At 42.7% G+C, this 27,092-nt stretch overlaps 1 protein-coding gene across 4 annotated transcripts in view; it reads left to right on the top strand.

Annotated features, from left to right (window-relative positions):
• Nucleotides 1-27,092, top strand: part of smpd3 (sphingomyelin phosphodiesterase 3) — a 45,553-nt gene that overhangs the window by 15,424 nt on the left and 3,037 nt on the right. For 2 of the 4 annotated variants that reach the window (XM_048256547.1, XM_048256550.1), the window contains exons 2-6: nucleotides 4,572-4,707; nucleotides 10,682-12,600; nucleotides 21,874-21,949; nucleotides 25,090-25,248; nucleotides 25,388-25,477. In XM_048256547.1, the coding sequence (XP_048112504.1) occupies nucleotides 10,957-12,600; nucleotides 21,874-21,949; nucleotides 25,090-25,248; nucleotides 25,388-25,477 (1,969 nt within the window). In that variant the 5' untranslated portion in view covers nucleotides 4,572-4,707; nucleotides 10,682-10,956. The remainder of the gene's footprint in view (nucleotides 1-4,571; nucleotides 4,708-10,681; nucleotides 12,601-21,873; nucleotides 21,950-25,089; nucleotides 25,249-25,387; nucleotides 25,478-27,092) is intronic. The other 2 variants (XM_048256548.1, XM_048256551.1) reach the window with 1 other exon arrangement.

Raw genomic sequence — 27,092 nt, 5'->3', positions numbered from 1 at the left:
TGGGGATAGTGGTGGTGGAGGAGGGCTTTGATTTTTGTGATGTTCAGATCAAGGCAGTTCCACCTGCACCAGTCTGCAAAAGTGGCCAACTCAGACTGTAACTGATCTAATGACTTGGTGGAGTCCAGTGAGAACCAGTGAGATGACAGAGCCATGTGGAGCGCCTGTGGAGGTCCTTTTAGATGAGCTTAGGTGACCGTTGACTCTCACTTTCTGGTGTCTGCCTGTCAGAAATGAGAGGACCCAGAGGGTGAGGTTAGGATTGACATCCATCTAAAGCGGTTTTTGACCCATCAGATGGGGTTGTACCGTATTGAAGGCACTCGAGAAGTCCACAAACACTAGTCGTAAAAATTATTTGTGCTTCTTAAGGTGTGTTTTGGTTCCATGCAGCAGCGTTAGTGTGGCGTCATCCATGTCCCTGTGGTGTTTGTATGCAAACTGAAGCGGGTCAACATGCATACTGACCTCCTCCTGTAGTTAGTTGAGAATGATCCCTAATCAACATCAATCCTCTCAGAAATGTAATTATTAAGTTTAAAAATTAAAGTCGCTCTAACTGCAAACAGCACCTAACCAACCACTAGCTATCTGTGTTCTAAATATACACTGTAAAAAAACGCGATCTCTGTGGACAGCCCAGGCTCCAACAATGGCAACAAAAACAACCTGGGCAAACCTAGCCCATAAAAACATAACAAACTGTTCCAGCAAATCACAGACGAAATGCACGTTTAGGAGAGTTTCAATTGCACGGGAAAACCACGGGAGGGAGGGGGAGGAAGTTGCGAGCTAGCTCTCTGTTTTGTTTGAAAGTCAACAGAAGTGACGTTACCCAGCATTGCTTAGAGCACCTTTAATATGAAATATTGAAACGACTAAATACTTAGTTGGCTATTAGTAGCCTTATTATGCAGGTCACAGAATATGAATTATTAAGAATATGAACTTAACCCTTAAAGGTGTAGGTTTTTGAACGTTCTAAGTTCCGCAACAATTGAAGGTTCTAAAATTCTATGTTGAATTCAATGAACCCAGCTATTCTTTAGAACGTTCATTTCTCAACATTCCCGTCTGTGACGGTACTCCTTTAAGGGTTAATACGAATTCCAAAATGTATTAATGTATTGAAACATATGACATGATGCCATCTTTTTAGAGGGTGGGCTTGTGAATTACCCCAGCCAAAGCATTTCTTTAATTAGCTACAAATAAAGTACTTTGATTTTTACTTGATTTACTTTTCTTATTATTTTTAATCAGAATATCAAGATGGTCGGTGTGATTTTGGTTTTACTACCCTTAGTTGCCCTCAATTAAAAAAAAAAAACAATTGCAACTACTATGTTTGCAATTTTCACTTCCTCCCACAATTTCTTTGCAACAAACGCCTATAAACACTGCAACTTCCATTGGAATTTTTTAGAAAAGTTGCTGCGAAATCAGCCATTTTAGGCTGGGAAATATGCCTGTGAAATCCTGGAGGGACTGATTGTACTTGTGTACAATAATGATAAATAATCTATCTTTCTTTCTAGAATGCGGTTTCATTCATCTGCATTCTCTTCATACATACCATGCCATGTTTTTAAATGCCATATAGCAAACAGGCACTAACATATTAGTGCATCTGTCCCACATGATGAATTATGGTGCCCTCTCCTCCTGTGTCTGTTTTGATAGCATCTCAGGGTGACTGTTATGAAGGCGGAAGGCAACTGTTAACGAAAGGTATGGAGGAAAGACAACCAAACTCGTTGTGGAAAACAGAAAAATACATGCTGTATATAAAGAGATGAAGGGAGAGAGAGAGAGAGAGAGAGAGATGATCTGCTGAGGGTAATTGACCACTCTGTCTGAAACTCCATGTCGGCTTATGTCACTTTATGGTAGGGAAGTAGGGTCACCATGGCAACTCAGATCCCAGGAGGTCTATCTCAGACAGACACACACACATACACTTAGCCTCACACACGCAGAAACACAAACTCTCTTTCTGTTTTGTTCATAGACATACACATAGACAGACTTTTCTCTCTCTCACTCTCACACACACACACACACAGACATACCCTCACACATAGAAATATAGGCACACACACACATAATCAGTTACAAATTTAGACATTCTCTGTCTTACATTATTTGATGGGAGGAGTATGGTCTGTCCTGACTGCCTGAGCCCTGACTGTGAGAGGGAGGGGGATAACCTCCCATAATGTCAGACCAAAGGAACCTGTTGCTCCATTGATGGAAATATCCCAAAAGTTCACCAAATATGACTCCCTTCTGTCCCCTGGAGGTTATGAGGAGGAATTGATCTCCAAACTTTTCTGAATTATCAAGAATCCCCATTCTTACATACAGAACAGCTCCAGAGAACAATGGATGAGCCCTGACACCTTTGCAACGTATCATCACTTCCCTGCTAATGGAGCAAAGCGCTGATAGGTTGTTGCACTCTATATGCAAATCAGTTTGAGAGAAAAAGAAAATTATCAGAACCCGCCTGACTGCTCCAATATGAGTGGAGCTTAGCAAGACAGAGAAACAAACTTCGAAGAGGTGCCGCCGTCTTTCATGTCCACTATGAGTGAACATTTAGGATTATCTAAAGTGAAACCACACATCGGATCTGCTTTAATTGGTTCCTCCAGCCCATTCTTTCCACCAAGTTTCATGGATAGATAACCTGCACCAAAAACACCCTTAATATCTCTCAGTTGGAAAGTCACATTCGCGGGGGTTTGGTTACTTCCCTCAAGATTCCGTCATGATTGAAAAAGTTTCATAATGTAACTTTGATGTAACATTACAATAGAATGTAGAAATTTAAAATATATTCACACCTAGACACCTCAGGTCTCTCCACTGATATTTGCACAAAGCAATTTAAAACTACCCTATAGATAAAAAGAAGGCCTAGTCTGTCACACTGCCATTTTGTGTCTATAGGCAAAATAAGTTAATTGTCTAAATCGGTGGAGGTTTTTAATATTAAAATACCGAAACTGTATCGTTATCGTAGCCCAAAAACCATGATACATACCGAACCGTGGCCACACTGTACCACTGCATCCCTAGTACCAGGCTGAGTGAAATCTGCCACCCTGTTGCTACACAATCACGTTCTTGACAACTGATAGCTGCCAGACTCACTGTGCTGGAAACACATTAAACCCAATGAGGAAAATGGCAGGATCAGAATGGTCATCTAATGCAAATCTGTTGCCTGTATGTAATGCCCAACATCAAACCAACTAGCACTGACTTTAGCTCATGTTAGTTCTAACTAATGTTCTCTGTCCTCAATAAAGATGTGGCGTCCTCATGAGCAAGGCAGGCAGCACTTTCCTATTTGAAAAGTAGGCTCTTACACTATGCCATACATAATGGAACAGGAAAACTGCAGCTCTGGAGCTGATGAGAGTCATGTATTGATCTGTATGGTCACAGGATACACAACAGCACATCATCCCCTAATCAACTCCATCCTTTCCCCTCACTGTCTCTTCCTCACACACACATATGCTCAGTCATTCTATCTCTCTCTCTCCCTAATGAGCTGTTTATTGAACAAAATATGTTTATTGAACAAAACAGACACACACACACACACACACACATACACACACACACACATACACACACGTTACACACATTTCACACACATACACACACACAAATACACACACAAACATGCACACACAAATATATACACACACACACACACACACACACACACACACACACACACACACACACACACACACACACACACACCTGTCTAGTCATGAATTAAGAAGGGCAGATAGTAGAGTGGGGCATTAAGAAGGGCAGATAGTAGAGTGGGGCATTAAGAAGGGCAGATAGTAGAGTGGGGCATTAAGAAGGGCAGATAGTAGAGTGGGGCCATAGGACAATAAAAGAAATGGACAGAGCCACTCTGTAGGACATGGATGGAGTGGAGTGAAGCCCATTTGTACTGTGCAACAACAAAGTCAGTTTGGTGACATAAGCGTGACGTTGAGCAACGGCGAATTAGAGTGCAGCTTTTGATCGGTGATTTGTTTCATTATAATGGTAATCCAACAAAACATCACTTAATTGACCGATCCCAAGCGCTGCCCCTCTTTCACTATGTCACAGTGAGGACCTCGGTCAATTGACCGATCCCAAGCCCCGAAATTATCCAGCATACACTGTTGTGCTCGGCTAAATGGCACTGATGTCCCCCATGTTGAACACTCGTTCTCTCACACCCCACTAAACTTGTCCGACGTAGCAACAGTAACTATAGGGACTGACAATGGGAGGCGGGGCTTCGGATTGGTCAATTGTACTCATGTAACAATACCAAAATCTCATAATACAACAATACCTCAGTAGCAATCCACAGTACGATATTTATTACAATATTACAATATTTCAATACAATACTTTTGTAAGTCCATGGTAGGATATTAATTATGATATTTTTAAAAAATATTTCTTGAAAAATAAAAATGAAGACATGGAAAGAAGTGTCTGCAGTGTCTGCATCCATCTCTGTTTCTCCTCTCTTGACACAGGGAAATGGAAGTGCTTCCACATTTCATATTTACAGTAAAAGCCGCTGGAGCATCCAGAATTTCAAAATCTTTGAAATCAACATCCATCAGGGTGTTGAGCTCAGCTTGGAGTAAGATTTGTGAGTGACTCTTTACGGTAAGGGTACATGAATTATCATAAATTCTTGCATGAATTAATTTATGATTTATGCATTACTTCATTCCTTTATATCTTATGAATCATCAGAAATTGACATGAGTTAATAATCTCTCATTCATGACCTCATGCATGAACAACACATCAACTAAAGCATTAGGTACAGTGGGTACATCATTGTGATTTCTTAAGAATGATCATCATGATTAAATTAATTTAAGGTTAATTACTTATGAGTTTGACATGTTTGCGTCCCCTCAACTAAAGTTATGAATAATGGCATATGTTTAGAGAACTGCACAAGTTGTGTTCAAATCAGTTTGAGTAGTGATTTGGCAGTACATTTTTGGCAGAAAAACTAAATCATGATCATTCTTAATAAATCATAATTACAATGCATGAAAATTCTGTTCTTCCTAGGCATCTTATTACAGTGCATGAAAATACACTGTACTGTTCCTTGGATTCTTATACTTATTATTCTTCTAACCGAAATTTCTCTGTTTAATTCAGCTTGAACCATTTACGGTAGAAACTTTGTTCAAACTTTGTAGGTCTACTTTGTAGGTCAAACGTAGGCCTCTATGGACATTGTTGCTATGTATTTTTTCATTTTTGTAAACTTTACACTTTTAAAATATTTGGCATAAACAAGCTAACATTTCCCCATTGTAAATAAATGGGTCGAAACTTGGGGAGGTTAAACTAGTGACATCACAATGGTAATCAGCTATCTGCCACATTTGTACTACTGTAACTTCACTGAATCAATGTCAACCTCTGACGTTGATCCCAGTCTTTTGGCAACCACAGTAAACACTAGCGTGAAACTCAATATCCTGCTTCATGTAGGCTACAGCCAGGATAAATGCTATTACATAATATCAGTCTAATTGGCAACTACGATTAATAACACTAAGGTTATTGTGAAAACCAAACTTTCACAAGATCTAGATGGTAGCTGACCATTTCAAAACCATATAGGAGGAGTTATGCATATCGACAGTAGTAATGTTAAGGTAACTGGCTATATGACTAAGGATGGCAGGTATCCAGCCAGCTCTCTAGCTGTGATCAGTTAGCTTATGGTTGTCGTTTGCAAGTTATTCTATAATCACATTTAAGACAGATCCGATTGAATACATCATCATTATTGCACTTCATTTTACTTGTTAACTGACCTGGGTGAATAGGCTTGGAGTAGCCCGATAGGTCTTCTTTCAACTGCAATGTGACAAACCTAGCTTTCTTCCTCTTTTGCACAAGTACTGTGCTGTGTGCTACATAAAATTGAGCGCCAGTATTTTATTAAAGGCACTTTAAGCGATGTTGGGTAACATCACTTCTGTTGACGTTCAAATAAAACAGAGAGCCAGCTCACTACTCCCTCCCCCTCCCTCCAGTGCAATTAAAACTCTCCTAAACGGGCATCTCGTCTGTGATTTTCTGGAACAGTTTGTTATGTTTTTATGGTCCAGGTTGGACCAAGTGTTTTTTGTTGCCGTTTTTGGAGCCTGGGCTGTGGTTTTTTTTACAGTGTAGATTGATCTTTATTGATCTTGAAGAAGAGCATTGATATTGAAGAAGAACAGGAACCTCAGCAAGAACTTCGACTACAGAAATGTGAATTAATGTTTGGGTGGGCCGCAGAAGATTTTCAGAATTGAAATTGGGCCTCAGCAGTGTTAAGTTTAGGAACCTCTGCTTTAGTTGATGTGTTGTTCATGTATGAGGTCACAAATGACAGACAGTATGGACCCTTTCAACAATAAAAACAAAAACAATGCTTGAACGTTCTATTTGGGCCCCAATCTACTTCCTCTGCATTAAGATAACACATGGAATGTTAAAAAGGAAGTCTTGTGGGGCCAACTATGATGCTGATAATGGAACTCTCTTGAAAGGGTCCATACAGTATGAACAGTATGAACTCATGTCAATTCCTGATGATTCATGAGATATTAAGGAATTAAGTAGTACATAAATAATAAATTAATTCTTGCATGAATTCATGATAACTCATGTACTTTTGCTGTAAAATGTTACCAATATGTATATGTGTGTGGGAGCGGGGGTGAGTGAAAGATGATGGACGACTAATACTAATATGCATGCCATGACAGACATGACAAACTATTATGTGTGTTAACTTTTTGGTCTTAACAGGCCTAAATCAGTCATTAAATGCCATGTCTGATATTTAGATGATAACATGCATACAGGAAAGCTGGCTGTTTCTTTTCTCTCTTGTCTTGTCTGGTGACTTTTTAGATGAGTAGTCTACATATCCTTGCTACAACATGTGGCATGTGTTGTGGTCGTCTCCAAGTCGATTCATCCTTGAATAGTCTGGGGCAGTTGTGGCCTAATGGTTAGGAAATCAGACTGGTGGTGTCTGAAGAGTGGCTAGTTTATTATTATTATTATTATTATTATTACATTACATTTAGCAGACACTTCTTGACCAAAGTGACTTACATACTGTATGTCAGCTATATTACAAGGGATCACATTGTCCCCAGAGCAACTTGGGGTTAAGTGCCTTGCTCAAGGGCACAGCGGTGGAAGCCGGGAATTGAACCGACAACTTTCAGGCTACTGCACGCTAGCCCAGCTCCTTAACCACTACACTACCACCGCCCCCGAGTTTTATCTCCGACTGGTAGGACATTTGTGTGGGGAGAGTGACTGATCATGGTCATATATTTAAGCTCTCTTGAAATTGAAACTGATTTGAAAGAAAAAAAAGAGAGATTAAGGGCCCGTCCCAATACCTCCCCTACCCCTAGATTTTTGCCCAAACCCTCGTTTTTGCGCGTGCACGTGTAAGGCTAGGGTGTCCCATTACTTTAGGGAGCAAGGGGAAGTGCTATTTTCCCCTTAAAATCAACCCTCAAAATATAGCCAGGACCGATGCAGGCTTAAAACGAAGTGGGAGATGAAACTACCCAGGATACCGTTCGAGCTCACCGAGCCGGCCACATTTTTCATATATTTTCGCAAATAAACATATTAAAATTTCGAACTTTGTTGGAATATGTTAGTTTTGATTTGACTGTTGAGTTTTGAGAACACTAATGTTTGAAAATATCTCACAAAGCTATCTGACGATGTTCATGATATCTGCTGAGTGCTTTGAGAGAGCCTGCCCATCAAATAACGTTATATATCTGATCTGGGTAGTTTCGTCAATATTTAAGGTGTGTGTTCTCTTCACATGAACACGTATATCTTTGTTGATTAACCAGACGTAGATAAACCAGTACAGCCCACACAAAAATGGCCGCTGGAACGGGTATGTTCCTAAATGAAAATAGTAGCAGGCTACTACCGGTAGACACGCCGGTTTCCATGGCGTGGCGTAGGTGAGCACGTTAAGCTACGCTTAATTTGCATATAGTGGTGTCCCAATTCATAGGGAAAGATCTTCACCTCCACTTCCCTTGTCGAGGGGGCTTTAATGTTGAGGGCAATCAAAACCAAGTGGAAGTTTTAAGGGGGGAGAAATGGGACGGACCATAAGTAAACAGAATGATAAACTGATTGACACTACTCTACTTTACTACGGATATTTAAACAGAACCGGCAATGATGATTGTCACACATTCATCATTCCTGCATAACAAATTGCATTTTATCAATGGCAGTCAGAGGCTTTCTGGAGAATCCTCCATCCTCCATCTCCATGTCACTGACTCATATTCCCAGGCTTTCAACCATGCTGCCCGTTGACAAACATGAAATCAGAGTGGGGCGTGGCCAACAACAGCTCATTTGCATTTAAGGCAACAGGCCCCAGAAACAGCCTATTCTGAAAGGGACTGAAACTGGCCAGAGTGGAGCTGCTGATAAGGAACTTTGCTGCTGATGCAGACATTTTGCACAAACAGCTTCAGGGGCGTGTTTTGTGCAACCCATAGGACTATTTTGACTTGATTTTGAAAAATAAGCATAATATGAGACCTTTAACCTTGGTAAGGTGTTTTCTGTACTCACACAGGTGAACCTCCATTAGGTTACTTTCAGTCAAATCAAACTCTGCGTTGGGGTTTTATCCACCAATTTGGGGGTGGTAACCACAATTATGACTAGATGCCGTGTGGTCTTTCCAGGGAATATTCTTAAGTTTGATTGATTTGAAAAATGTTGTCTTCATCAAAAATGTATAAGTTATTAGTTTAGAAGGGCAGGAAGTGTGTATTAAGAATACTTCAACAGCCACAGAGGGTTTGTCATGACTCATTATAGATGAGCAGCTCTGATCTATCTGGTGCAGGTAGGAGGGGCAAGCTCTACAGCCTGAAAGCCGAGCCATTAACTCTCTTCAGCTGCCATTAGATCACAGGCTGTTTAGTAGACAGAGGAATCAGACTGTCTTACTGGAACTCACAGTATGGGGTTCCCCCAAGGGAACTCAGAGTATGCGAGGGCAAGACACACACACTTTTTTAGTTTTTTTGGGGTGGGGGCTGGAGGGATGGGGGACTGTTTTACTTTTTTAAAGAGACGGATCCACATTGATAAACACAATATTCCAGTAGCTGCTAAAGTTAGTGCGGTAGTGTGTTAATAGTATGTACCCTACGGTAGTGTGTTAATAGCATGTCCCCTACAGTCGCGCCAAAGACATGCAAATCAAGCAAATTGCTTCTTCATCAAACAAATTGCTTGAAGCAAATCAAGACAAATTCCTTCCCTGTGATTTCCTGCACCTCCTAACCATGCTATAAACTCCATCATGTTAACATTTGCTGTTGATCTAGTTAATGTACCCATCCCTGGACAGGAAATGACTTCCATACAAACGTCCTATGGTCATTTCAATTTACGTCCTGATTGGTTTGATGGTCAAACAATAATGATGAAACAATGTTATGTGAGTTTTCCCCCTGCTATTTTCGCAACATCTTTGACACATTCCAGTTGCAGTAAAAATTAACATGTTTTTAAAATAACACGTCATGGATCCGAAACACTACTTCATGGATCCAAAAACCACTTAGCTTAGCGTGATCCCTGAACCCTCCCCTTTCGATAGACACCAGTGGTACCGGAAAACGAGTGTACTGTAAGTCTGTTAAAGTTAGTCATTTCCCAAGGGTGCGTCAGTGGCATGGGCCCGTGCCGCTGGAGTTCTAAGGGTTAACTTATGAGCCACTGTTTGTTTGTGGGACAAAAGGAAGAGGTTCAGGAAAATTGGACAATTTGATTGTTTTTTTTAGATTATTATTATGATTGACAGACCGGAAAGGTTCATTGTCTGATAAAATGGTCAGCTCATCACATGGAAGCAAGGCTCTGCTTAACAATAGGGCTAAATTAATAAAGTGTGAGTGTGATCAGCCAAAAATAGGTCATGGGCATCATACAATACACAACAGTACAAAACACTGCTGGCTTAAATGGACACAACATATACGGATGTTTAATTAACGTTGGTATAAAATTCAGAGTATATAGAAAAGTTTAGTCATCACCATAGAACAATGATGCCAGATCCAGCTAGCCTTGTCTGCATTGCAGTGAATGAACTGACTATGGTCACTACTGTGGGATTGATAATCTCTGGAAATGCATTTAAACCATTATCAGACTGGGTGGCTTACATGTTAAGAACCCTGGAGATTATGTTATTACAGTGTTACAGTATTACAGTCGAAATTCACAGTGTAAATATGCTTTAGATGTCAACAGTGATTTACAATGCTTTGCATTGCACTGTGAAGTTAGTGCTAGTAAACAAGTTTAAAGCATAATCCTATGAAAATTTGTGAGGGCTGGTGACTTGACCTTGGGACAGTGTTAACCCTAAAGTTATCTAGAGAATCAATGTTTCAATATTGATAGCCTGTAGGCTATGCAGTGGAAACAGAATAGCTAAAGCACATCTCTAGGCTGCCTAAAACACTACGGCATATAAGAATAGAAAAGTTTTACCTATGTCTATTTTACCCCCTCTCTCTTGTCTCTGTAGGTTTCCTATGTGGAGAATGAAACGGTTTTGCTGACATGGTCGTTCTACTCACCAACGGGACACCATTACTCCTCTGTCTGTAACCATGATAACCAGCTGGACATACTAGGCCCTTCACTGACTAGAGGTCACAGAGGTTTGGACCGATTGCATACACCACACAAGAATCATGTAGTGACCCTCTCTTCACCAAGGGGGGCGGGTCGTTTTTTTGTATTTTTTATATTACTTTTTTTCAACTTTTGTATATTTGTGGATGACTTGGTGAAGAGGACATGGGTCTCCATGCCTCTCCCTACCCTAGTGCCTTGCTATGTTTCCTGGATGGTCTGTCCTGGGGGTTCATCTTCCCCTGCTACTGGCTGCTGAACTGCCTGCTGGGCTCGTGCGTGCCCACCTCCCTGGAGAAGCGGCGTCGCTCCCAGGACCCCTGCTCCTTCTCCTCCCTCAGCATCCTGGTGGTGGTGCCCCTGTACCTGCTGCTGCTACTGGCCTCGCTGCCTTTCGCTCTGTTGGGCTTCCTGGTGTGGGCGCCGCTGCAGACGGCACGGCAGTCCTACCTCTACACCCACCAGCCAGTCAGTGACAAGCAGCGGGCAGCTGAGCAAGGGGCGGGGCTGGTGCCAGGGGAGTGGCGTCCACAAGGGCGGAGCTTCTGTTTCAGCAGCGCGAATGTGTGCCTGCTGCCGGACGCACTAGCCCGCTTCAACAACCTGGCAGACACTCAGTCCCGTGCGGGAGAAGTGGGCAGACGCATCCGCAATGGAGCCAGCCGCCCGCAGATCAAGATTTACATCGATTCCCCGACCAACACCTCCATCAGCGCTGCCTCCTTCAGCAGTCTGGCCATGCAGAGCAATGCCGGGGGCTTCAGACGCACATCCTCCCTGGACCAGCGGCCGGAATCAGAGCCTGCTGAGAGCTCCGCGGGAGACTGCCCAGTGCACCAGTCGCCAGATGGCCCCATCCACCGCACTGCAAGTCCACCCACTATCGCTACATCAGCAGAATGCCCTGCCCATCCACCAGTAGCCACGCCTCCCATCACCACATCAGCAGAATGCCCCGCCCACCAATCTGTAGCCATGCCTCCCATCACCACATCATCAGAATGCCCCGCCCACCCATCAGTAGCTACCCCTCTCATAACCTCATCAGCAGAATGCCCCGCCCACTCCTCACCTGTTATAGGCTCCGCCTCTGATTGCCCTCTGCACTCAGAACCTCTGCCTTCATCCAATCAGGACACCCAAGACTGCCCTCTCCACCCTTGTAGTCAGAGTGTCCCAGACTGCCCTCTCCACCCCTCAAGTCAGAGTGTTTCAGACTGCCCTCTCCACCCCTCCAGTCAGAGTGTTCCAGACTGCTCTGTTCACTCCTCTGGAGTGCAGATCAGCATCAGTGCACCAGAGGCCAATGGGCGTCAGGAGCCCCCAAGAAACCATCGTCCTGACGCTGACACAGGCAGTCTGGACAGTCGTACCGCCTCCCGTGAGTCTCTCACTCGTTTCCATGGTGATGGCGGCGGAAGTGGGGGTGGTGTACCGTCCAACAACACACTATCACACCGTACCTCTGTGTTTAAGCGCCACGTGGGCCGCAAGCGTCGCCATGGTGATGATGGCTTTGACCATGAAATCTCAGCTTTCTTCCCGGCCAACCTCGACTTCCTGTGTCTGCAGGAAGTGTTTGAGGAGCGGGCCGCAGGCTCTCTAAGGCGGCAGTTGCATCGCTACTTCCCCTACTTGCTTAGTGACGTGGGCCGCTATGCATGGAGGGGTTGCTGCTCACGCTTTAAGTTTCTCAACAGTGGCCTGCTCCTTGCTAGCCGCTACCCAATCCTAGACGCCCACTTCGAGTGCTACCCCAATGGGCGAGGGGAGGACGCGCTGGCCTCTAAGGGCGCACTGTTTGCCAAGGTGAGGATACTGCCAATATCTTTTGTCTCTGTGGGTGCCAGGCTTTTGCAAAATTCCAAAATTGAATTGAAACTGGCTCTTAAATTCCAATTCAATTCTTGAATTTCACTTGCATTTCAATTGAGGTAGCAAACAGGAAGCAGAATTGCAATTCGAATTTTGCACAACCCTGGTGGGTGCCACATATGGCCTGGTAAAGTGACTCCATGCAGTGCTGTATTCTTTAGATAGATAGATAGATAGATAGATAGATAGATAGATAGATAGATACTTTATTGATCCCCAGGGGAAATTCAAGGTCTCAGCAGCATACATACAACACAAACACAAATTATACTAACACTTAATCTAAATCAATTCTAAAAACAGTATCCACATAGAATTGATTTTTGGTGGCCCTTTGGTGGCACTCTGGCATTAGAATATGAAACGCTTATATGCTATGAAACGTTTAGGCTATGAAACGCTTATGCTGTTTCCTCTACCTTACAAGCAAAACAAATCATGGGAATCAACATCTGTAAGGGTTAATAATCTGTTATGATGGTTAGTGCAATCAAAATAATAAAGTATCCAGCTAGTTTAACATTGCCATCTATCCTACCTTACAGAGACAGAGATTGTCTTCATGCCCTCTAAATGTGTGTATGAGTTTCAATGGGACCTTTGTGAGTGTATGTTTGACTGTAAGTGCATGTGCATGTATTTGTTTGTTTGTGTATGTGTACTTTTCTCTTTGTGTGTGTGTGTGTGTGTGTGTGTGTGTGTGTGTACATATGTATACTGTATGTGTGTGTGTTTGTGCGCAAGTGTCTGTTTGGCTGACTTCCAGCTTCACTAGGGACAGAGCCCAAGCAGCTCTCTGTCTGTCTGCTATTGATGCCATTGTTGGAGTGACTCTTTCAGAGGGGACAAACTGCTAAGTGCTTCCCAGTGTGTCACAGTCTGTGCAGAGCTTAGGGGCATCAGTGTGTGCTGTGTTCTGGGGCATCAGTGTATGTTCTGGGGCATCAGTGTGTGCTGTGGGGCATTAGTGTATGTTCTGGGGCATCAGTGTATGTTCTGGGGCATCAGTGTGTGCTGTGTAGGGTTGGGCACCGAAACCCAGTTCTAATATGGCAGTGGCGCTGACGCAAACGGTACTAACAACATCAAATATCAACATGGATTTCGGTGCCTCAATTCAAAGCCACTTAAATCTCTGGCTTTTTTATTTATTCATTTGTGTATTTTTATATGAGGCATCACTGCACGTCATGCGCCATCTTTAACATCTTGCTCTGATAGCACTTCATAGGGCTCTATCTTGCAATCTAGCGCAATTGACTTTGCGCAAATCGCTTTGTGGGCGGATCTTGGGCGTTGTTTCTATTTTACAGACGGGAAAATGACTAATCTAAAATGGGGTGGTCTGTAGTAGCTACATTACTCATGGGTGTGGTTTGGGCGTAACGTGCAATAAACCAATCAGAGCATCACCTCACATTCCCTTTAACAACAGGCACGCTTGTTCCATAGCGGATTGCTATTATGATGGCGGATTTGCCAGGCGCAGCCAGGAACGGTTCACAGCGCTAGTCAGTTAGGAACAGTTTGCTATTGATTTTCCTTTTGACAAAATGTAATACAAAAATTTCACTTTCCGATGTTTTGGGATCACTCTCGCTGAATCACGAGGTTATGAATCCATGATGATATTTTTGCAATGTAATCTAACATTACCTCACTATAGACAATACAGATCTGTCAGATAAGCTCTCCTCTCCCGTGCTGCTGCTGGGGCATTTGGGTTAAATGGCATCGGCATGCAGTTCAACATCACGTGTCATAAGTCCTCTAATATTTCCTAATTTATGTCATCAACACATCTGTGATTCGTGGAAATGTGTACCCTAGATTTATACCTATTTTTTCACATCGGACACCACACTGATTTCCCCTCGTGTAGCAATATTTGTCCTTGTAATTATGTATGGTTTGGAGAAATGGGAACTGCGTCGTATAGATGAGAGGAGCAAAGTGCATTGCGCAACACAGGCGCCCAATCAAGCGCTCCTGCAGGTGTAAGCTACGGCTGTACCTTACCAACTCAACAACGAGAAACAGCTTCCAAGTTGACTTAACTTTCCAACTCTGCACAGTATCCCATTAACTTATTGAATGCCAAGCTGTTTTCGGGAGCTTTGACCTAGAGTGCCAGCAATCTAGACCATTGTTGATGATTTTTGTACAGCCACAGCATATTCTGTGTTATAGCTATGAACACATACAATAGTTAGATTAAAAGGTGAGACTTTACGCTCTCGGTGGGTGCAAACCATGTATTTCTACACGCCTCTGTTCCTGAGAAATCCCAAGCTAAACAGTGGCTAGTTTTCATCAAAATCGCTGTTTTTTTCTAGAAATGGAGATATAACATCTTTAATGAAATATGAAGTGTTGCCTGTTACTTGTGTAAACTTTCCGGGAAGTGATCAGCGAGACCTGGCGAGACTGCCACCTAGTGATAGACCCATGAAAATGGCCTGGTTTTGACCGGACGTGCATGCGTCACTGATTCGACCCAAAGCGGCAACCGAGTTAATGATAAAATGTCCAGATAAAATGTCCAGATTGTGCGTTTTCATGAGTTTCACGATCGTCATGTATTTCATTTCCATTCATCACAGAGTTCCCAAAATCACATATAAGGTGTGTTAGAGTGTCTAGTTTCGTAATTAAAAAAAAGAAGCTAAAAACGTAATATTACGTTTTTGGCACTCAATGCATGGGAAGGTTTTGGCACTCAATGAGTTAACTGCATGACAGTAGGCTAGGCTATTTACAATATTTTATGTAAAGTAGAGTTTGTAAACACGACACCAACCAACAACTTAATGCACGCACAACTTTTGTTTGAGCAGAAGAGAGAATAACAATGAAAGGACGCAGCAACTACAGAAATTGTAGCCAAGGCTACTTGCTGCTTTTTTTTACTGGTTGCTAGTTAACAGCGCATAATAAGCTTATTTAAGCGAATTCACAAACTCAAGACTTCAAGGCCATCATGGATATAAAACGTTTTTTGAAAACAAAGAAAGGGTGGAGGGAACATAGCAAAGCTTGGAGTTATTTCAGATGGGCTACAACAAGGTAGGCAAAATTGTGGTGCTTGTCAAAACCTTTCCACCAAAATTCCACCGCAGCTGGAATAATGCTTATAGGCTGATGTTAAAGCGCACACAATGTTTAAAGCCATACACAACGGTAAATTGGAACAAAACTAAAGGTAACTTTAGCCTTTATAGGGCTGTATAAAGTTGTCCAAATTAATAGGTCGTAATTAGGCATTGTTGTTGTAAAGATATTGCATGTAGATGTACTATATAGGCTACTAAATTTTTAGTTGATCAATGCACGAACAAAACCGGGAAACGGACAAATATTATCAAGGCTTCCATCTGTGCACAGGGTGTCTGTAGATCGGTGTGCATAGCATTTATTCCTGCAGGCCTGTGGCCATGCATGCGCCCTTAAAATAGCATCTGAATTTGCGCCACTGACTTTTGACCAGGAGGTTTCTGGTCTGTGGCGGAATTGTTTTCTGCAACTGCAAAATATCAACAGGGACCATTTGCGCCGGAACACGCCCCCTCTTTTTGCTGAAACGCCCCCGTGGGCGCACATGTACCTGTGGAGGGAAAATTCCAATATGCGCTGACTGCAAAATAGGAAAGACAAAAGCGTGAGTAAACAAAGTCAATTGCGCTGGAGTGCAAGATAGAGGCCTAGATGTACAAGCTTAAAGCAGAGGGGTGCACGGTTAGTGGACAGTGTTTGACAGCTCACGTGAGCCCATGCCAAGTAGTCTACTTTAAGCAATATCACAAGCTCTTGTTAAAATGTAGCAGTAAACAAAAGGCTATGAAACAGGGACAAAATGACACCTAGAAGCTCTCCCTAAAGCTGTATAGAGTGTCATAAGCTCAACTTAGAGCTTCTCACTTAACAGGTAGTCTGTGTGCTAGCTCACATTAGAACTTCTTAACTCACTGAACAGATAGTCTGTATGTTAGCTCACCTTAGAGCTTCAAAGCTTCCATAACTCTCTGAAGGGATATTGTGTGTGTGCTAGCTCTTCTTAAAGCTCTGTAGAGCTGTTTATTCTCACTAACTCACCTTGTTTACAACAGCAGTAGCCCTCCACCTGTTAATCTATAACTTTAATGGGTGTGCACTGCATGCAATTATACTGTGTTCAGTCATGCAGTCAGATAAAGGAAAATAGACATCTTTTCTCTGTTCCTCTTTCGTTCACCCCCTCTCCCACACATGCACATGCACACACACAAAGCCCATGGAAACACATTTTCACTTTTTGTCACTAAGCCCTGTCATTGCTAGTCTTGCATTAAAGGAAGGAAAGGGACATGTCTGAGACTGATGTGGATGTGTACTCCTGAGAATGAGGGGAGGGGAGGGTGAGACAGAAAAGGAGGGCAAGAGGAGAGGGGAGAGATAGAGAATGAAGAGGGGAGAGATAGAGGAGAGGGGAGAGAGAGAGATGAGAAGGGAGGGAGAGATAGAAAAAGGAGGGAAAGAGGAGAGGGATGGAAGAGATAGAAAACATTGAACGAAGAGGGAAAGGTTATGTGTGGAACAAGAATTAATTAAAAATGTGTCCATAAGGAATGCACACCTAACTAATTAGAGCTTCTCAGACTCAACATTTCTCCCTGTTATAATTATTTAAACAGCACTGAATGTGACTCCAGGTCAGCAGGGGAGAAAGTGTGTGTGTGTGTGTGTGTATGTTTGTGTGTGTGTGTGTGTGTGTGTTTCTGGGTGTGTGTTTGTGTGTTTTCTGGGAGTGTGTTTGTATGTTTTTCTGGGTGTGTGTTTGTGTGTTTATGGGTGTGTGTTTGTTTTGTTTGTGTGTGGGAGACTGGGATCTTTCATGACATGTTCAGTCTGGGATTCTCTTGACTTCCTGGGATAAAAGCTCACTGTGAATATAATTATGTGTGTGTGTGTATGGAATGTTTGTGGATGCAATTTTGAGGAATGAGAAATACAAGTTGCAAAATTGTCCTATTTAACATACAGCCACAGAGAAAGACAGGCACACACACACACACACACACACACACACGGTGTGTGAAAAAGAGTAGTATAGTAATGAGCTGAAGGCCACCATGGTAGCAGGGGAGGTTTATAGTGCTTTAATGTAATTAAAGCTGGACTTGATCTCTGCAGAAAAGCCTGACAAATTTATGATATCCCTTCCCTGAAGCTTGGCGCTTACAATGAATGGACTCACTAATTAGCTAAGCTGTTACTTTTTGGATGCAAGTAGATGCTGAAGTGAAGTGCATTGCCAAACTTTATGGCGTTAGGCATCATCAGCGATTTGTGTAGCTATGAGGGCCCTGCCAGAAGCCTGTGAGGCCAAACTAGCCATCCGTCTCCAAGCTGCTCAGAGGACCACTGCCTGCAACAGACCTGGCAGTCTTTAGAGGCTTCAGGCCACTGGAGCAGAGGTACTATTCAACAGCATCAGAGATATGACACTTGGTTTTCATAGAACAGCATCAGGAATGTGTGTTAATAAAACTCATGTTCTCCTATAGGGATTTGTGTTTTTTCTTTTGTAGAAGGCAGAGAGGGTCACAATATCTCAACCCTCCAGAAGAGGCTCGGAATGTAAATGCTTTGATTAATATTTTGTGATGGGGCGAGGGTCTACAGTGGCATGTATTCACAAATACAAAATACCATGGGGTTTGGTATTCTAATTCAGACTCATGTAATCAAGCCAGGTGGCTTCTGAGGTGAGATGCTGCTGCCTCGGAAACTCTATCTGTGCCAATCTGATTTCTCCTGAAATGGTGTATGTGTAGACTGTAATGACGTAGAGATAGAGGGGATAGAAACCCAACTGGATCCTTTCACTTTTCCAGGGCTAGATTAGAAAGGGGCCCAGTAGGAAGTAGTGGGTTTCAGGTGCTCACCAAAACAAGCGGTAATAGATAAGATAACAAATACTTTATTCATCCTAAGTAAGTGTCCTGTGTACACACACACACACACACACACACACACACACACACACACACACACACACACACACACACACACACACACACACACACACAAAGCAAGACAAAAAGATAGAACGTCAGTTTGGCATTCCAGTAAAGACGGGAGGAGTTCAAGTTTGATGTTCCTACAGTAGTAGGAACCACCTTCTTTCTGTGTTTCTTCTGTGTGCCACTGAAGGTGCTCTTCAGCTCAACATGCCTATCATTAAGGGGATAAGAAGTGATTTTAGATACTTCAGTTGAACACACCTATCATCGAGGGGATGAGAGGTGATTTTAGATACTCCAGTTCAACACACCTACCATCGAGGGGATAAGTGAGGTGATTGAAGAGAGGTGATTTTTAAGACCTACCTCTACCTCTCTACAATGACCATACATCTATTTTCCCCTTGAAAACAAGGACATTGACCCCGAACTTTTGGACAGTAGTGTAATAATAAAAGAAACAAACAAACACTAATTATACCACTATAAACACAGCACAATGCAAAAATAGATAGACTAATGTTAAATACATTAACAATTAAATACATGGGCATTGATAAATGTAGTAAAATATGACACATTCAGAGTATTCATGCAGCACAATGATAAAGACAAAGCAGAGTTGTTGCCCTAAACCTCTCCTTCCACTCATCCCTGTCCTCTCTCTCTTCTACTCATCTCTCTCTTCCACTTATCCCTGTCCTCCCTCTCTTCCACTCATCTCTCTTTTCCACTCATCTCTCTCTTCCACTCATCCCTGTCCTCTCTCTCTGTTCCACTCATTTCTCTCTTCTACTCATCCCTGTCCTCTCTCTCTGTTCCACTCATCTCTCTCTTCTACTCATCCATCTCTTCCACTCATCCCTGTCCTCTCTCTGTTCCACTTATCTCTCTCTTTTCTACTCATCCATCTCTTCCACTCATCCCTGTCATCTCTCTCTCTTTCACTCATCCCTGTCCTCTCTCTGTTCCACTCATCCCTCTCTTCTACTCATCCATCTCTTCCACTTATCCCTGTCCTCTCTCTCTCTCTTTCACTCATCCCTGTTCTCTCTCTCTGTTCCACTCATCCCTCTGTTCTACTCATCCATCTCTTCCACTCATCCCTGTCCTCTCTCTCTGTTCCACTCATCCCTCTCTTCTACTCATCCATCTCTTTCACTCATCCCTGTCCTCTCTCTCTCTTTCACTTATCCCTGTCCTCTCTCTCTGTTCCACTCATCCCTCTCTTCCACTCATCCCTGTCCTCTCTTCTCTCTTCCACTCATCTCTGTCCTCATCTCTCTCTTCCACTCATTCCTGTCCTCTCTAGCCTGCAATCCCTGAAGCAAGTGTTACACTTTCCATCCTCTCAGCCCAGATTAAACACCCCCCAGCCCCCCACCCCACCTCCCTCATTTCTTTGGAGTCTGTCAGCTAGGCTGCAGTAAAATAATAAATAACTCCAAAACGAGTGATTTCCAGCCAATCAGAGTATTCATGGCCAAGCTCACAGTTATGAGTCAGTGCCTCACTGAGCAAGAGACCATCTATTTAGATCACACCACACAGAGAGACAGAAACACACATAGTGAGATTTCACAAAGAGGAGGAAGGGTAGAGTGTGTGACATACAGAAAGGGAGAGTGGGAGGAGGATGGGTGGAGTGTGAGGAGGAAGGGTAGAGTGTGTGACATACAGAAAGGGAGAGTGGGAGGAGGATGGGTAGAGTGTGAGGAGGAAGGGTAGAGTGTGTGACATACAGAAAGGGAGAGTGAGAGGAGGAAGGGTGGAGTGTGAGGAGGAAGGGTAGAGTGTGTGACATACAGAAAGGGAGAGTGAGAGGAGGAAGGGTGGAGTGTGACATACAAAAAGGGAGAGTGAGAGGGCAGCGGCTCAGAGGAGTTTGTCTTTCCAGAGAGAAGCAGGAGGGACGAGGTCAAAGGACATGAAATGGTTTCATATTTGAGTACAAACGCTCATATTTATGAGTTACTAATATTTCTGGGGAAGGGGAAGATATCTACATTACATTACATTACATTACATTACATTTGGCTGACGCTTTTTTAACCAAAGCGACTAACAACAGTTACGTTTTAAAGCAATTCTCTCAACAATTTTAGGACAATTTAAAAACGGTAGAGTACAGTAAGAATAAGTGCATCAGTGAATGCTGTTTTTTTAAACAGTTATCTCTGTTATCTCTATATAAACAGTTATCTCTGTTATCTCTATATATTAGGGCTGTCAAAATAACTGATTAATTTTGATTACTTAATTTGAGAAAAAATAACTGAATGAACTGAATTAAAAATAATAGCGCAGATTAATCGATTCTGTATGACCTTTGACCGCGAGCCGTTCTAGTCAGTAACCATTCGACTGTAAAATGAAGGAGAGAGAAGAAAATGTGCTGTCTATATCATTGATTGGAACATTTACTTTTAAAAAACGGCCTGATGGTGTCTGCAATGTCTGCAGCAATGAATTTGCATATCACCGGAGTTCGTCAACTCTGAAGTTGCACATCAATGCAAAGAAATAGTGTTGACATTGAGGGGAGTGTTAATTTATTATCATTGTGTCCCCTAGGTTATATCTGTGGCCTGAAATGCCTTGTATGTGAAAAAAACTTCTTCCCAAAGCACTTTTGAATTTATTTCCTCAGCATAATAGGTCATATCATAGATTATTATGGCCTTATAAAAGTGAAAATAATAATAAAACTTTAATGTCACTAATGCTGATTATTCAACGATTTATTTGAATTTAAACATTTAAAATCCTTTCACAGCAAAAATGATATATGCAATTAATTTAGATTAATTAATCACAGAGTATGTAATTAATTAGATTTTTTTTTTAATCGATTGACAGCCCTGCTATATATCTCTCTTAATCTCTGCGTCTGACTCCTCACTGTGCTTTCCCCAGCAACATCCCTGTCTGGCCTGAAGCTGTTTGCGCTTAAAGGGACTGAGCTTAAATTATTTTTAGTTTAAAATGTATTTATCAAATACAATGCAAGCCAATGGAGGAGGGCAATTGGTGCGCTTAATACAACACAAATACAAAAGGAATTCTATACATTGACCCTTCAACATGTGTTTCTGGTTTAAATGTATTTCATGTTTCTGTGAGTCTTTCTATCTGGTTAAAATTAGGTTTATGTCAAAAGCTCTCCATTTCCATGTTTGAAGCTGCTGTCTTCTATTCCCCTCAGGTGCAGGTGGGGACCTCCAGCACAGGACAGAGGGTCGTGGGCTACATCGCCTGCACACACCTGCATGCCATTGAGGGTATGTCATCTCACAAGCACAAATAGACAAAAAGACATGTACATACACACACTCTCTGGTCTCTGAGCCAGTGTGTATGTGTTAGTGTGTGTGTAGCAATGTGTCTGTAGAAGTGTGTCTGTAGAAGTATGCCAGTGTGTCTGTATTAGTGCGTCTTTAGCAGTCTTTGTGCCTGTGTGTCTGTTACAGTGTGGCTGTACAAGTGTGTCTATTGTATACCAGTGTGTCTGTGTTAGTGTTTCTGTTGCAGTGTGGCTGTAGAAGTGTGTCTATACCAGTGTGTCTGTGTTAGTGTTTCTGTTGCAGTGTGTCTGTGCATGTGTGTCTGTAGCAGTATATCAGTAGCAGTGTGTCTGTAGTAGTCTCTGTACCTGCGGCTGTGTTAGTGTGTCTGCATTAGTGTGTCTGTGGAAGTGTGCCAGTGTGTCTGTAGCAGTGTCTGAGCCAGTGTGTCTGTAGCAATGGGTCTATACTGGTGTGTCTGTAGCACTGTGTCTGCATCCATAGTGCTTTGAGGCTCAGAGGCAGCAGTTGACACTGACCAGGGCTGACAGCATCATCTTTCCCCTTTTGCTCCTCTGGCATCTGTCTGCTCACATCTTTTCACCTCCCTGGATCATGCTCTCCCACTTTCTGCCTTACTGTGAGTGTGTGTGTGTGTGTGTGTATGTGTATGTACAGTATACATGTATGTGTTGAGCACAGTGGTGTGTGTGTGTGTGTGTGTGTGTGTGTGTATGTATGTGGGGGCCTGGTGTGGTGTGTATGTGCTGCCTGAGCCCGCTGTGGTGTGTGTGTGTGTGTGTGTGTGTGTGTGTGTGTGTTTAGTATGAGTGTTTGTTTGTGTGTGTGCTGTGCCTGGTGTGGATGCGTGGTTTGGGTGCGTGGTGTGTGTGTGTGTGTGTGTGTGTGTGTGTGCTTAGCCTAGTATGGTGTGGATGCGTGGTGTGGCCGCTTTGCTTCCTGCTTCAGCTGGATATAAACCATCACAGGCCAAACTTGTGGCCCTCTCACGTTCCCATGACAACAGGCTCACACTGTGCAGGCCCTATTTAAAGCGATCAGGTCTCTAGGACTCATTTTTTACGGAGACAGATCTTCCTGCTATTTCAGGACAGCCCTCTCAACAAACACACACACACACACACACACACACACACACACACACATATACACACACGGCCCTACGCCTCCACAAGTCTGTTCTCCAGCTAATTATAGCAGCATGGCTATTTTAGAGGATAAATGAATCATGAGGGAAGAGAGAGGGAGAGATAGAGAGAGAGAGGGAGAGAAAGAAGAGAGAGAGAGGGAGAGAAAGAGAGTGGGACAGAGAGAGAGACCTGATTTTGTGTTTGGGAGATACTTATATAGGACTTATGAAGTGGAGTCTGGTGTTTGATGCCTGACTTTCCCTTGTGTGCTTGTGTGTGTGTGTGTGTGTGTGTGTGTGTCTGTCTGTCTGTCTTTCTATGGCTTTAAGAGGAGTACTATCTGGCTCATAGCATGGTTGTTTCTATGGTGACATACAGTGCCCTCCACATTTATTGGCAGCCCTGGTAAAGATGAGACAGAGAGATTAATCTTTTGGTGTTTTATCTGTTGGTGTTATATCTTCTTTACCTTAGTTTCACAGTGAAAACAATGTGAGGACAAATCCAACCTTGAAGGGATTCAAATTTATTCTCAGAAGAACAAATTCCTCATAGAAATATTCTAAACCAAAACTCACATGGCAATTATTGGCACCCCCAGAAAATCTTATAAAGAAAATGCAACTAAAATTGTTTTGCCATTTGTGCTTGTGTTCTTTGAGGTAATTAGAGTGCTGATAAGCTTTCAAGCAGTAATCCATGACTTCCTGTCTCATTAACATATATGAATAGGAACAGAGGCCAAATGCCCAAGTGGGAAATGCAAGAGAATATACAATTCAAATAAGGGGAACGTGTATGGTCTCATTAAGTCAGGAAATGGGTATGAAAAGGAGGTACCTGCCTACAGTTAAAAAATAATGGAAAAGTTACAAATTTGCCTGGAAAATGACTCATGTATGTCTTTCCTGTGCCTCCCATGCCCCTATGCACAGTGCTCCTTATGCCCACATGCCCCTATGCACAGTGCTCCTTATGCCCCCATGCCCCTATGCACAGTGCTCCTTATGCCCACATGCCCCTATGCACAGTGCCCCTTATGCCCACATGCCCTTATGCCCCTATGCACAGTGCTCCTTATGCCCCCATGCCCCTATGCACAGTGCCCTTATGCCCACATACCCCTATGCACAGTGCCCCTACGTCCCTATGCACAGTGATGAGGATAGTTAAAGAGACAATCTCCTGAGTATCACTGCTGGAGAGACACACAGACAAGTAGCATCTTGGGTCTAAAAAACACCATAAATTATAAAAGATTAGAGAACTCTTGAAAGAACTGAAAGAACTATTCATTTTAGGAGGCCTGTACACTAATGCACCTCGAAAGTAGAGAACATATCAGTGGGTATAATCCTACATTTACAACAGCTATTAAACACGGTAGGTAGGCCACCTCCATGATCAGTTGCCCCGTCGGGGAATTTAAGAAGCTGCAGTGAGGAGGGCAAAGTTCTCCAAGTGGAATGAGGTCGCAGTTTTTAAGCCAGCTCTCTGTAATAAACAGAAAGTCCAGCTGACGAGACATAAAGTTGTCATTTAAAATAAATGTCTTATTAGACAGAGTTCTCACAGTCACAGTCCGGATGTTGATTAGATGTTTATGGATCACTGGTGGAATTTGGTAGAATAGTTGTTTTGTTTTGTTAGAAATATGTATGTGTGTGTGTGTGTGTGTGTGTGTGTGCGCATGCTTGCGTGCGTATGTCAACAAGACTGTTATGGTCTCTCCATTTCATTACCAGTGACATTCATTCTGACTCCTCCTTCTCCATCTTTCTCCATCTTTTGTTGTCCCTGACATAATTACCTTCTTACTCCCTTCTCCACCCCCCTCCTTTCCCCCTCAATCCTTGTTCTCCCTACCCCCCTCTCTCTGTCTCTCTCTCTCCTTGTCCTCCTTCCTTTCCTCTCTCCCGCAATCCTTGCCCTCCTACCTCCCTCTCTCTCTCTCTCTCTCTCTCTCTCCTCTTCCCGCGGGTCCAGGGGATGCGGCTGTACGCTGTGAGCAGTTGGACTTGCTGCTGGAGTGGGGGATGGTGTTCCGTAAGGCTACATCCTGCCCAGTAGGAGAGAAGGGGCTCGAGGACCAGGTGGCTTTTGACGTCATCCTGGGCGACCTCAATTTTGACAACTGCTCCTCAGGTAATAGCCATGTACATGGGGTGCAGATGATCACCTACTGTAGGACACATTCTGCTGAATATAGTCATTTTTTCATCTCCGCTCTATATGATTAAGTGGTCTATTTACCTATCTAGCTATTGTTTTTTCCTCCTCTCAGAGGATAAGCTGGAGCAGCAGCATGTACTCTTCACTCACTATAAGGACCCATGTCGCTTGGGTGCAGGGGAAGACAAGCCATGGGCACTGGGTAAGTTAGTTACAGTATATAACTAAAAGGGAGCTATAGGCTAACTAGTGTAACCCACTTCCAGTGAATTAACGGTGTCACACTGGATTTTTGCGCGCACAGAGAAGAGAAAGGTGTGTGTGTCCTCTTTTTTAACCCTGGGGTAGACGGTAAATAAGCTAATTTCCCAAAAAGTTGCCGATTACCAACGTTGTACATTAAGCTCTCACAGAATCCTTTTGGAAGTACAGCAAACACATGGTTCTTCTGAACTCAAATGTAATGTCAAATGCATCCGGTTACTCAATTTCAAAGAAAATACAGGTCCATGTGGTTTAATACTGACGCTATTTCCAAGATATTTCCACTCGACCTCTAATTGGCTATTACTTGTTGCTATCACTGGTTGGTCAGACGTGAGTATGGTAAAGTGGGGTTCACATTGCACAGTCTAAAATAAAAAAAAATCTTTGGTGACACGCCATTAATTCACCTCACTGTGTGTTCACTGTGTGCTCTGCGTGTTCACTAATTCACGGATGGGATAAATCCAGAGACCAAATTCCTTATATACGCAAGTGTACTTGGCCTAGAAACTTAATTTACATGATTTTTACATTTACATTTTTGGAATGGTCCTTAATCGCATCTCGTTAGTGCTGACAGCCCTAAATTGGACAAATTGAATTGCGTTGAATTGAATGAATTCAATTCAGCTGTCTGCTCATGGACTGTTGAAACTTTTAATGTGAGATAGGTTAAAGACGCAGTCAGGGATTATGCAGGAAGTTGCGTTTGTTTGTGTTGTCTGAAGTTAATTTGCTGTGCCCGCACGGCACTTCAGCAGCCTAGGTTGTGCAGTAGCAGCCCCTTACTCGCAGTTTCTCAAATATTAACAAAGTAACACTCACAAACTGTTTTGAAGTTGCAACCAAGTCTACATTTACAATAATTAGGCTATATGAGTGGCCCCTCCTCCAGTGGCACAGCTCTGACAAACTCTTATGTGTGCAGGGGAGACATGTAGTAAGCTAGTAATAATTCATTTTACTGTAAGGTAATAACCCCAGAACTCAAAAGCCCTCGAAAATAAAATATCATTAAAATGTGAGTTGGGTCCTCCTCAGATAGAAGATGTAACGTTCAGTTTCAGTGAGCAAATAGCCCTGTTCAGAGAAACTAGAGGAGCGTTCAAATTTGGCAGAGACAAGAGAGAAAGTGCGCATTTACAGGGCTTGTCACTGTTATGTGGTAGCCTAGAAGCTATCTTGCATAGCTCGAGTACGCTACGATACTGTATGTGTAGAAATAAAATATTCCGTAATATTTCAGTCAATCTTCGTGTGCTAAAAAGGCACAAAAGTTCCTGTAGATGGCAGTAACACATTCTACAGTACTTTGTTGGCAAATAAATGAAAAGCATGTTGAAATCATCAATGTCTCAATCTAATCTTGCTGTATCAAAATCTCACCTTTCCTCAGAAATGGTCTCAATGATGTGCTTAAAGTCATTCTTTCAGTTTGTGCATGATTAAATTATATACTGTAAGTGTTTTTAATACTGTAGCCTAAATGGTGGATAATTAACCTATATATCATATGCTGAAGTATGATATCTATGAAGTGTTAAAGATTA

The sequence above is a fragment of the Alosa alosa genome, chromosome 11, assembly GCF_017589495.1.
Source record: "Alosa alosa isolate M-15738 ecotype Scorff River chromosome 11, AALO_Geno_1.1, whole genome shotgun sequence".
Classification (NCBI taxonomy): Eukaryota; Metazoa; Chordata; class Actinopteri; order Clupeiformes; family Clupeidae; genus Alosa; species Alosa alosa.
This window is presented reverse-complemented; position numbering and strand designations above follow the sequence as displayed.